The 12,904-nt window shown below is 37.8% G+C and overlaps 1 protein-coding gene across 1 annotated transcript; it reads left to right on the forward strand.

Annotated features, from left to right (window-relative positions):
- The first annotated feature begins 5,174 nt into the window (after positions 1–5,174).
- On the forward strand, positions 5,175–12,555 carry LOC140519061 (beta-defensin 105A-like). Its single transcript, XM_072631753.1, has 3 exons — positions 5,175–5,446; positions 6,110–6,151; positions 9,536–12,555. Exons 1-3 carry the CDS (start codon positions 5,386–5,388, stop codon positions 9,661–9,663), a joined length of 231 nt encoding a protein of 76 aa, XP_072487854.1. The 5' UTR covers positions 5,175–5,385; the 3' UTR covers positions 9,664–12,555.
- Positions 12,556–12,904: the final 349 nt, after the last annotated feature.

The following is a 12,904-nucleotide window of genomic DNA, read 5'->3' on the forward strand; positions in this document are numbered from 1 at the left end:
AGGCAACTAACCTTGCCAGAAAGGGATAGGCACTTTGGGATGCTTGGTTCAAAAATCAAAGAGTTTGACTCCTCTTCCTCTTCCCTGTTTGTCCTGAGCCAGTAATCCATCCGTTGCCTTCTGCATAATGAAAATTCGTAGACCATGTGTTTTCTTTTGCAATGGCTAATATGGAAATATGTTTTGCATGACTGACCATTTACATTATGTTACTTGCCTTCTCAGGGAGGGAGGTGGAGAAGGAGGGAGAGAGAGAATTTGGAACTCAAAATTTTCATTTAATGTAATTTTAGAAAAAGAAAATATCTTACAAGAAAATAAAATTTATAGCCTAGATTACTGCTAATTATTAGACCTAGTTGATCCTAAAGACATATACCTGGCTATTTCTAAAGAAGTGCTCCTTGAACACCCAGAGAAAGAATTATGGTGTCTCAATGCAGATCGAAGCACACTCTTTTTTGTGACTTTCCCCTTTTGTTCTGTTTCTTCTTTTACAACATGACACACATGGAAATATATTTAAATGATTATACATATATAACCTATTATCAGATTGTTCACTGTCTTGGGGAGGGGGAAGGGAGAAAAGGAGAGAAGGAGGGAGAAAAATTTTGAAACTCAGAATCTTATAAAAAATGAATGTTGAAAACTATCTTTACTTGTAATTGGAAAAAATAAAATACTATTTACAAAAAAGGAGGGCCTAGAGTGAATTCAGTAAGCACCATTTGCAATACCCAGTATTGGAACTTCCTTTCTCAGCTTTCTGCTTCCTAGAGCCTTGCCACAACATTTAGCGCACAGGAAGAGCAGTACTTGGTGACAAAATCAGTATAATTTCATGTATCATTGCACGACACCATCCTAAGATCAGCCCAAGAAGCAGGTAGGAATAGTTAGAGTTTATAGTCATCTTTATAATTTGATTTGAAGTACTGACTGCGTGACTTACTGTAATTCCCTAAATATCTCCCAGATCTGAGTAACACAGTATCTAAAATTTCACCATTAGAGATTCATTTTGCTGGGTTCCCCTCCCATTATTGTTCTTATCGTTCAGTTGTTTCAGTCATGTCCAACTCTTCATGATCCTATTTGGGGTGTTCTTGGCATTGGGGTGACTTACCATTTCCAGCTTATTTTACAGATGAGGAAATTGAAGCCAACAAGGTTAAGTAACTTGGCCAAGGTCACACAGATAGTAAGTGTCTGAACCTAGATTTGAACTCAGGAAGATGAATCTTTCTGAGTCCAGATCCAGTGCTTTTTCCACTGTGCCACCTAGCTGCCTTCCCTGCTGTATGACAACGGTAAAATCACACAATGATTACAGGCATTCAGTCCTCAAGAAGTATAAAGAAAATGTGTAGTACAGTGAAAAAGAATTGGGTTCTAATCCTAGCCATGCAATTTAGCACATGGATGACATTGGACATCAATTAACTTATCTGAACCTCAATTCATCATCTATAAAATTATGGACTATGTGACCTTTAAGAGCTCTTTCAACTCTAATCTATAGTCCTATGATCCTGTGTCAGTCTTGTCAGTATCATTTATTCCCTGTGTCCTCCAAAGAGAAACTATCCAATATACCTGAGGACATCCTCTGAGTCTTTAAGTTAGATTTGACCGGGTCACCAGTTCACCATACAATCTGTGTATTTAATGTTATCTCAGTGCTCCAGGAGCCTTGCTTACTCTGGGTCTTCAAGAGAAATCAGATTTTCCCAAAAAAGCAGTAATGTATTAAGCTTATTCACATGAGGATATTAATAAGAGACAATACAAAATAATAAGAAAATCTTCAAACGGAGAGTCAGGACATCTGGGTTCTGGTCTTGATTTTTCTACAAATTTAGCTGTCTGATCCTGGACAAGTATTTTAGCTATTGTATCTGCAAAATGAAAGGGATTGGCCTAGATCAAGGGGAACCTACGCAGCTGAGACCATATGTGACTTCCTAAGTTCTTGGATATCGCCCTTTGACTGAGTCCAAGTTTTACAGAACAAATTCTTCTATTAAGGGGTTTTGTTCTGCAAAGTTTGCATTCAAAGGGCTGTACTTGAGGACCTAGAGAGCTACATGTGGACTTGGGGCTGCAAGTTCCCCACCCCTGGCCTAGATTATCTTTAAATCATCTTTTTTGTCTCATACTCTAAGACATCAATTTCCCTTGAAAAGGAGTTCAATTCAATCTAAAAATTTATAAAGTAACTTGTATGTACACAGGGCACTGTGATCTAACCACCCTAAGAAATAACATGATGTCTTTCCTAAAAGATCTTATATTTTACTGGGAGAGATAATGGGAAACAAAGGGGAAATCAAAATCCTCTAGGAAAATCTGAGGAGGAAAAAGCACTAGCAAATTGGGCAAGGGGGAGCAGGAGGAGGAGAGATGGCAGCAAAAATAAGGAGAGAGTGTGTTCCATGCTTTGCCAGCAGCCCTTGCAAATGCTCTATGACATACAGTCAGATTAAAGCAATGTGCTTCAAAGCTATATACAGCTAAGGTGAGGTAGCTCTTTGCCCTAGTGCACCAAAATTTAGAGAGCAGCAAACTTTTGCATTAGGTGACTTCTCACTTGTCCTCCTTCTTTCCTCGTGCCTCATAGTGTCCTGGCTGTCCTGTAACAAAGTCTAGCACTCTAGAGTCAATGTTTGTACCCTTCACATAGAGTGAGGCATGTCAAGTTCAAGTAACAACCAGTCGGTTCATTTGACTACATTATAGCTTTCATCAAGGGCAGTCAATTTGAGACTATACTCTTAGGGTAATGGAAGGTCAGATTGAAAAGGGTCTTCAATTCTACACAAAAAGTTGATATTTTATCCCAGAGACAACTGAGAACCGCTAAAGATATTTGAGTATGAGAGAGACAAGTTCAAACATCTGCCATAGGAAGATTATTTTGGTAGCTACGTGGAGAGTGGACTGGAGAAGGGAGAGACTAGAGGCAGAAATATCATTTAGAAGGCTATTAGAACAGTCCAGAAAAGAGGCAATGTGAGAACAGGAACTTTAGTTAGTAGTTCCTCAACCTGTGAGTGGAGGGAAAGAGATGGATACAATGGATATTATGGAGATAGAATAGATGGGACTTTGAAACTTATTGGTTATGTGGGAACAGAGAAGAATGAGTCCATAACTATGAACCTGAATGACAGAGCATTGGGAATCCTGTGTCGTTGATGTCTGTATCTCTTGCAGTGTCCATCATACATCAGAGCTCAACAAATATTTTCTGAATAAATTTATCATTGAATGGAAAGCAGAAAATGTGAATGCTGAAAAATAAGAAGGGAAGATAAGAGTATCAATTGTCATAATTTTGACCAGAGTCAGTCTGACAAACCCCATGAGAGCATATTAATCTATATCAGTGATATGTCTCAAGGGAATCTGAAAATGATTGATCTAGAGCAGAGGTCCTTAACCTTTTTTCTGTCTCTTTGCCTCAGTTTTCTCCACTGTAAAATGAGGATAATAATGGCACGTACCTTTCAGGGATGTTGTGAGGATCAATGAAATATGTGTAGAGCAGTTAGCACAGTGCTACATATATATATATATATACATATATATATGTATATATATATGTAGTAAGCACTATATAAGTGCTTATTTCTTCCCTTTCCACTCCCCTTCCTTCCCTTTCTTTTATTTACTTACACACATGCAGACATTATTTCAACCACACTATCACCAAATGACTCAAATTTTCTGAAAGTCATCAGTTTTCCCCTCTTCCTATTCAAATATCCCTGCCCCATTGAATTGTTCTTAAGTGGTCTTTTCCTCTTCTAGCCTTCCTTGGTACCATGTGAGTAAAAGTATTAGAGTCACTCAACATCAGGGGCCATGCAGTATGGTTTGTCTAATCTTGTATTTCCTGCCAAAATCCTGCTGGTGTGTATCTTTCTGTGCAGAATACACTAATGTCTGACTTTTTGGTCATCCCAATAATGAAAACTTATTAATCAATAAATCCATACTTACATCCAGGATAATAATTAATTGTTTTATGGAAGACTGAGCTACTTCAAGACACTGGAGGAACCATTGGTCTCATAAAAGTTTCTCAAATATGGTTTTAACATTAACTGAATTTTCTTATATTCTAATTCTTTGAAAACTTGGTACCACTCATGTCATACCTCTCTATCAATGTGTAGTAATGATTCAAAATAGCTCATTTCCCAGGTATACTAGAGCTACCACTGATTCTGTGCACATTCATCACATTACAGTGAAATGAACTGAATTTAAATCCTAGCCCTGCTACTAACTTGCCGTGTGACCTAGGATAAGCCATTTATCCTCTCTGAGGCCTTTTTCTTTTCATCTGTAAAATGAAGTTAATGTGTTTCCTGACTGAAAGGTCTTATTTTTATAATCAAGTGAGATAAGGGACCTGAAAAATATAAAACCTTTACTAGCATGAGGGATTACTACATCTATCCTACCCTCCCTTCCTCGTGTTCCTACCGACTTTTTTACTTCCCCCGTCAAATTAAAAACTTCTCGAAGGTCTCCATGAGGTCCTGCATACACTGAAGGCTGTTTCTGTTTGGTGATAAGTTTTTAGAGGAAAGAGGCTCTTTAAGCATTAGCATTCCTTAGGTGTATTTTCCTCCATTCATAATTTACAAACATTTCTTCACCAGTACAATCAATGGTACTGTTGATTCCTGTCTTGGGGGTCATTGAAGGGATAAAACAGAAAAATAATTTTCAACATAATCAGGATTCATGTTCCTCTCAACCTCCCTTAATTCATACAAACTAGAAGTTTTCCTTGGATCCTGTAGGTTGGATCTACCATTTGTAAAAACAAAAACCGATGATATAGAAAATGACAACTTGTCAAAATGCTTGTCTTATTTATCCTTGTATCTTCCTCCTCTGCCTTTCATCAAGCATGGTGTCTTGTATATAGTAGATGATGAATGAATGAATGGTTCCAATGGCTGGTCTGGCATAACTTAGAATCGTAGACAGTTAAAACTAGAAGAAATTTCAGAGATCTTCTAGTCCAGCCCCAACAATTGACAAAGAAGGAAACTGGTCTGCCCTTAGACAACATGTAACTTTTTCCAAGTCACATAGTGAACTGTTGAGTTCACCAGTGGGAAGATAAAAAGCACTGGGCTGAGACTAAATATTGCTCAACTCTTGGTGACCATCATTTGACCTTGGCAATGGAGCACGAAAATGTGCTTCCTTTGGCTGCACTTCGTTAAACACCATCATTCCAAGCCTCTACTCCTTACTACCAGTATAAAAGAAGGCACCCTTTGCTTCCATCCTAGGGACTTGAACCTGGTCTTCATCTGCTCGGCTGATTCCTCTCCTCCTTAGGGATCCTCCTTAGCCATGTGGAAGATTTTCTTCTTATTCTTTGCCATTATCTGCATTTTGATTCAAATTCCCTCAGGTAAAGGAACTTCACTCAGGAAATCCTGATGAGGCAAAGGGCAGTAAAGAGCATGAGCATCAGAGCATTGTTTTCAAATCCTGCCTCGGCTACCTACTTCTCTTTGTGTCCTTGGGCTCTCTGGGTCTACATTTTCTAAAATAAGCAGGCTGGACTAGATGATGCCTAAGGCCCCTTTCCAGCTCTGGATCTGTGATCTTACGATTAAGATTGCAAAGATGTTCTGTCTTACACAGAGAAGCTCTCATTAGAGCAGGTAAATGGTCCTTGCTAGAGTTCATCTCACAAGGGTTTCATCCTGGTATATTACAGGGCAGAGAAGGGAGCCCCACTGGCTAAGGCAATTGAAAACTCTATGGAAATGGAAGGCCAGCAACAAATAGTCCTTGAAGTTACTCCAAGCATGCCAGTTGTTTCAGAGAAACAGAGATGGTGTGCTCTGTGGATAAATAGTCTTAACCAAAACAGATCTCTCATTTTTCTTGTCTGTTCTAAGGCTCCTATGACCAGAGTTAGATTCCATCCTTGAATTCCGACTCTCCTTAGAGTCAGAGTATGGGTGAGGCATGTAATATAAGATAATCTTTTCCTTCCCCCAACCATCTGTGCCAAACTGACTTTTGGAATTAATTTAATTGCCACGTATATTTGCTTTGACTTTAGGTTGCAAAGCAGGACTTGAAGAACACTATCCAGCTATAGGAGGTAAGTTCCCTTTTTGTCTGTTCCTTAAATTTCAATAGTAATAATTCATGCATTTTATAATTCTTCAAGTTTTATAAAGCACTTTCCCTGCATTGATCCTGTCCAGCTCTTTTTTGCTCCCTTTATATACTGTAGAAATGAAGCAGGGGAAGGTAGGGGAGAGTCTTGTGAAATGGCTTAGCCAGGATCACATCCTTAAACTGTCCAATTGTTATCATTTCCCTTCTACGGATTGGGAAACTGAGGCAGAATGGAAGGAGGTAACATGGTTTATCCAGGGTCATACAGCTAGTAAATATTGGGGGCAAGATTTTAATTAAACTTTCTTGATTCCAGGTCCATTTCTCTTTCCACTACACCACAGTATTGAAAGCTTTCCTGATCTTGACTCTGGGAGTTTAAGGAACTGTTAAAAGTCATAAAAGTGCTATCTTGGGGCAGTTTAGAGGCAGAAAGATCATATACTGGAAAGTCCAAGCCATTCCTCTTCCTCCGGTCTGCTATTTCCTTCTTCCTATTCCCCACTACCAACTGTTATCTTATGCCACCTTCCACAAAATACCCTCTTCACTCCTTAGGCCATGGTATTCTAGGCTGTCTTTCTTAGTCAGGTAGAATATAATGCTAACCAGCCTTCAATTCCTACATCAGGCATTTAACATTTCACAAAAGAAAAGTCTCTGCTCCACAGTCACAAGCTCCTCTGCCGTAACTAACCATTCATCAGATAGGTGGATGCAAATGATCACCAGGAAGAGTATGCAAGAGAATGTGGATGATTCATGTGCGAGATTCTCACCAGGCCTAGGAAGAAAAGATAAATTAATTCCAAATCTGTGCCCTTAGTGAAGATGGGTGAGCCTTATGTGGGAAGGACAGCAGATTACTGGCAGATTTCCTGTTTCCCAGGTTATAGATTTAGAGCTATAGGTTTAGGTTAGAGGTTAAGTTTAGATCCCATGTTAGAGATTTAGGTTATAGACATTTATAGTAAGAGCTGATCAAGATGGGAACCACAGGACCCCATAAGATGTGGGATCAGAGAGGTAAAGTGATTTTCCCGAGGCCATACAACTAGTAAGTATTAAATCTAGGTTTGGAACCCCAATCTTCCTAGCTCTCGGTTTAGCACACTATCCACTGTGCCACATGGAGACTCAATTAAAATAAAATAAAATAATTTAGCACTTGAGATTATCTGGCAAAAGTTTCTTGGTTTATTGGAGACAGGGGCAGGCAGCTGTCTAACTCCTATGCTAGGACACTGGGCAATATTTCTCCCCAAGTAGAATTTCTAATGAAGTATTTTGTCCATGTGATTTTTAAAGTATTTTAACAGCTTTAACCTGATGAAAATCAAAGCTTGGGGTATCAGTGTTGAGTGTGAAAAAGTTCAACTGAGGCTGCTACACTTCACAAAGAGCCCTATTCCTATCCAGTCCCTCTTCTCCTCTACCATATCATTCCACTATTCACTCTGTAATTCTATTGTGCTACAGTGGAAGAATCTTTAGATTAAGATTCAAAGGACCTAAGTCCAAATTCTGGTGATACAGTTACTATTAATATAACCTTGAACAACTCACTGCTCTAATTCTGAGTTATCTGATCTATAAAATAAGGAGACAGGACTAGATAAATTCTGAGGTCTTTTCCTGCTCTAAATCTATTCTTCTAGATCCTATGATTTTAGAACTCTTGCTTACAGGTTTCTTTTATCCTCTGGTTCTTCTGAAACCTGGCTTTCTCCTATATCTCTTGTTCCTCCCTACAAGGTCTACTACTTCTTAATTAATATCCCCTGACATCCAATAAAAGAAGTTAACTTCTTTTTTTTATTTTTTTTCCAATTACATGTAAAAACATTTAGCATTCTTTTTTTTAAATGTTGAATTTCAAATTCTTTCCCTCTCTTCCTTTCCTCTTCTTCTCCTTTGAGAAGGCAAACAATTCGATATAGTTTACACATATGCAGTCACACAAAACATATTTCCACATTAGTCATGTGAAAGAAAACAGACCTAAAAAGAAGAAAGAGAGAGAGAGTAATCAAGAAAAACCAAGAAAGTTTAAAAAGTATGCTTCAATATGCATTCAGACCCTATCAATTTTTTCTCTGGAGTCAGATAGCATTTTTCATTTTAAGTTCTTTGTAATTATCTTGGATCATTGTATTGCTCAGAATAGCCAATAATTCATTCACAGTTGATAGTCATATAATATTGCTGTGACTCTATACAATATTCTCCTGATTCTGCTCATTTCACTTTGCATCAGGTTGTGTAAGTCTTCCCAAGTTGATCTGAGAACATACTGCTTATCATTTCTTATAGTACAATAATATTCCATCACAATCATCAGCCATTCCCCAACTGATCAGCATCCCTTCAATTTCAAATTCGCTAACCTAACATGTCAGTCCCCACTGACTCCTCTAGACCTTTCTTCTGCCACCATAACTCAGGAACCAACAATTCTTTAGATTCACCCCATTCTGTCTAGATCTTTATTGATGTCACCTATAGACCTCCTAGATACTCTCTCTTCTAATTAATAAGTTCAGTGACTTACTCCTAGCCTGCTTATCCATCCAAGCCCTTTTTCCTTCAAATACTTTTAGCCTCACAGTTCCTCAACCTCAACTCCCATTTCTGATCTTTCCAGCTTCCCTCAACTATACATGGAAATGTAGACCACATCCTAGATCAACTGAATTTTTTTTATGTGCTTAAATTTCAAATTATACTTACTCTTCACTGTACTATGTTGTTTCTTTGTTTAAAGCCTGTTTTTCACTTCTCTGCAGACTTTGCGATTTTTGTAGGCATCTCTTAAAAAGCTGGAGCTAAGTAGCTAATCATTTTTTTATTTTCCTATTTAAGTTTGGTAGCATTTTCAATTTTATTCATCTTATCTACCCCCATTATAGTGTAAACTTCAAGAAAAGAAAGACTGTATCATCTTTTGTTGTTGTTCAGTCATTTCAATCAAGTCTGACTTCATGACTCCCATTTGGGGTTCTCTTAGCAAAGTTCCTGGAGTGGTTTGCCATTTCCTCCAGCTCATTTCACAGATGAGGAAACTGAGGCAACCCTCATTCAGGGGCACATAGCTAATAAGTGTCTGAGGTCAGATTTGAACTCTGTCTTCCTGACTCCAGGCCTAGTGCTCTATTATGTACTATGCCACCTAGCTAGCCACATCATCTTCTTCCTTGGTAAATTTGAGGGTCCCAGTGCATCCAGTGCAAACTGTGGACTCATCTAACATGTGGCCATAGTTGTATGTACCCTTCTTTTTTCCCTCTGCCCATCCAACCAATTTCAGCACCTTAGAAGGGTATAAATGAATGTCTGATCTCAAAAGATCTCTTTTTCAGTGTAGGTGAGCATAGGATATGTGCAACATGCAGGCTTGGGAGAGGAAAGTGTCGCAGGAAATGTAAACCTGATGAAACAGTTTCTGGAACCTGTAAGCGAAATATGCTCTGCTGCCGTACAAGAATACCATGACCCAATCAAGACAATCTTCACTCCGAGAAATGGAGCCAACCATTCATGGATCCTTATTGCAAGGTTCAATAGGATATCTTCGGAATGTAACCCTTGTGTCAAAGACTCCTTCCTGACACAAAAGCTCCAGAGACACTTTGTGGGCTCTTCAACTTCTCTCTGGCTTATTTTGTTCCAATTGAGGTAAAACCCAGAAATGTCAGTATCTGTAACTCATCACCAAGGCTATATGTTAGCCTCATTAATCTCTCATTTTCCAGATAAAACTTGTGTCAGTATATAGCAATTTCCCATTTATGGTTGTCAGCTCCCCTTCCAAATATTCAGACTCACAAAATATCAAGATATGAAATAGGTTTCACTTAATTTTTCTTTATTTCTTTTAAACTCAACTGAAACACCGCCTTCCTTATGAAAATTTTCTTGATTTTCCCAATTACTTCTTCTCTAAATCACTTTGTATTTATTTTGTATAACATACTTATGTATGTATATACTGTCTCTTCCAATAGAATGGACGTGCCCTGAGATCAAGGGTTGTTGGTTTTTTTTTAATTTTTTATCTTTATATTTTCAATGCCTTCAATGCCTAACAAAGTGCTAGTTATATACTAATCACTTCAGAAATGCCTGTTGATTGACTAATTTCCTTTACACAATAAAAGGTATAGAAAGGACTCAACGTCGGTGTCAATAAAGAGTCAAGATAGTGCAGTCCTCATTTCAGAGGATCTCCACCTTCCTCTAGAACCTCTACTTTTATCTACAGTGTTGAAGGCCTCTTTAAGGGGAAGAATCAAAACTTGCTTTCAGGTCTGAGCTCTGGGTCTTGAATTCCTTTCAGCACCTCCTCTGCTCTTATTTACCACCTTACCACTCATTCACTGGTCCTTCTCTGGCACAGAATCAAACAATCTAAGTACTGGAAGCTATCTCAGAGATATCTTACTGTTTCATAGATAACACACAGGAGGCACTGGAGGTTTCAGACTCCAGTCTCCAACAGGTTCATTCTTGATCTGGTCAGACAGGTAGGCAGCTTCAGAGGGGTTAATGATCAACTTTATTCTAGTCTAGTCTTCTCAAATGGTTGCTGGAAGAACCATCTCCTACAGCATTCCCTAATCAACTTTCTCACAGGGGCTGGTGAGAAGGGGAGGGGGGAAACTACCCCTATTTCTTGATGGGGTCAATCAAGACAGGCACGACTTATGTACTCCCCTAAATCTCCTCAAACCTCAATGGGGGCCAATTGAGGCAGGTACATGCATTCCTCTGTGCATTATTCATGGATTCCCCCATGAATGCCCCATGGTTTTCCCCCATCACTGACCAGTGCCCACTTGCTTCTATAGGGCAACAGACAAAGAAGGCATCTAGATAGCAATGCTCACACAGGTTAACTCTAGCAATATCGTCATTCTGTGCAAGCATAGTAAATATTACAATATGTCACCCCTTATCTCATGGTATAGCCTCAGCAGGCCTGTCTGTCTGGGATTCTGGGAACTACTATCTAGAATCCTTGAAACTATTCTGGGAGTTATTATCTAACACCTGAAAATTAGACATTGCCATGGCCATAGATCCTAAGAAACTAAATTAAAAAGGATAACAAAATCCTCCACTTATTTAACATATTATTATTCAGCCATTCAACTTATTCAACCACTAGGCAGTCCTCAATCACACTGCTGCCATTGCCATATATTACTGATAAATATTATAGTCCTCAATAATATTCAGTTCTCCTCAATGCTTCCATTATCCTTTGATTCTGACCACTGTCACATCTCAGCTCCCAAACAATAACAGGTCCTCTCTACTCCATCTGTATGGCATTCACTGTTGCTATTTAATATCTATAAGCTCTTCTTGTAGAAATAGAGAAAACCTAGATGTAAGAGCCTCATGTTGAATTCCTTTCCTTTTTTGACTATCTAAATTCCTGACCAAAGTTCAAGGTTACTTCCTCCATGAAGCCATCACTCATTATTTTAATCCAGAGTTATTCTCCTTTCTCTGAATTCTTGCATAATATATATGTGTGGGTATCACAAGTACATTAAATCGGTAAATTAATTTCAGAAGCATTGTTATTTTTATTTGTATTGGAAAAGCCTAACCATGATCAATGACTGTCCCTAAAATGCTTTGTTCCCCTTTATTTCTGTAAAGAGTGCCTTGTAGTTATATACATATACAAGATATGGTATTTAGTATAATACCTAGAACGCTGGACGTAGAGTCAATAAGATCTTGGTTACTAGCTGGGTGACTGAACAAATCTCTTTGTCTGTGTGGGTTTTAGTTTCCTTATCTATAAAATGAGGAGGTTGGACTCAATGACCTCTAATCAAATTTATGATATTAAGAAATTTCATTTGTGTGTTGATAAGTTAACTCTCAGATATTTTGTTATGAATTTTGTGGTTATTTTGAATAGAATTTCTCTATCATTTACCCCTAGTTTTTGTTTACTGTATAAAAATTCTCTATTTTATGAATTCAGTTCTTTGAGGCTTCCTTAAACTTCATCATCACATTATCAACAATTAAAGATAGTTTTTTCTTTTCTTTGTTCACATTTATATCTTTGAATTTTCACTCATCTTGTGATATCTATTATCTTTAGAACTATGTCAAATAATCATGAGTAGAGTGGACTTCCTTGATTCATCTTTGTGTGTACTAGAAAAGCATCTAACATTTCTCATTTACAAAGAATGCTGGCTCTTGCATTTTAATATGTTTTGATCATATTTAAGAAGAGTTTTTCATGTATTATATATATTTTAGGATTTTTATCATAAGTGAATCTTAATTTTTTCAAAGATTTATATGAACTGATACAAAATGAAATAAGTAGAACCACAGAACTATGTAAAATGATCACAACAATAAAAATGGAAAGAACAAGAATATAATCAGAACTGAATGTTGTGTTATTATAATGGTTCTGAAGAAAAGATATGATAAGCACTTTACATTGTGCCTTGCAGAAGTGAAGAGCTATGGGTATGTAACACTCCACGTACTCTCAGTCTTGGTTAACTTGTTGTGTTTTGCTAAACTATCTCTTTTTTTTTCTATTTCTATTTTATTCTCTGTTATAAGGAATGGCATTCTGCATGGGAGAGAGAAAGGGATATAACAGGAAATGAAAATAATGTAAAAACAAAAGATGTAAATAAATTTTTATTTTAAGTTTATGACGGTCAGGCCCTCCACGCCCACTTTG

The sequence above is a fragment of the Notamacropus eugenii genome, chromosome 1 (assembly GCF_028372415.1).
Source record: "Notamacropus eugenii isolate mMacEug1 chromosome 1, mMacEug1.pri_v2, whole genome shotgun sequence".
NCBI lineage: Eukaryota > Metazoa > Chordata > Mammalia > Diprotodontia > Macropodidae > Notamacropus > Notamacropus eugenii.

Bases quoted from the DNA above. Each gene is read 5' to 3' on its own strand.
- LOC140519061 (XM_072631753.1), top strand. From the start codon at position 5,386: ATGTGGAAGATTTTCTTCTTATTCTTTGCCATTATCTGCATTTTGATT. The intron at 5,447-6,109 runs GTAAAGGAACTT...CTTTGACTTTAG, and splicing joins TTTGATTCAAATTCCCTCAG to GTTGCAAAGCAGGACTTGAA. The intron at 6,152-9,535 runs GTAAGTTCCCTT...TTTTCAGTGTAG, and splicing joins ACACTATCCAGCTATAGGAG to GTGAGCATAGGATATGTGCA.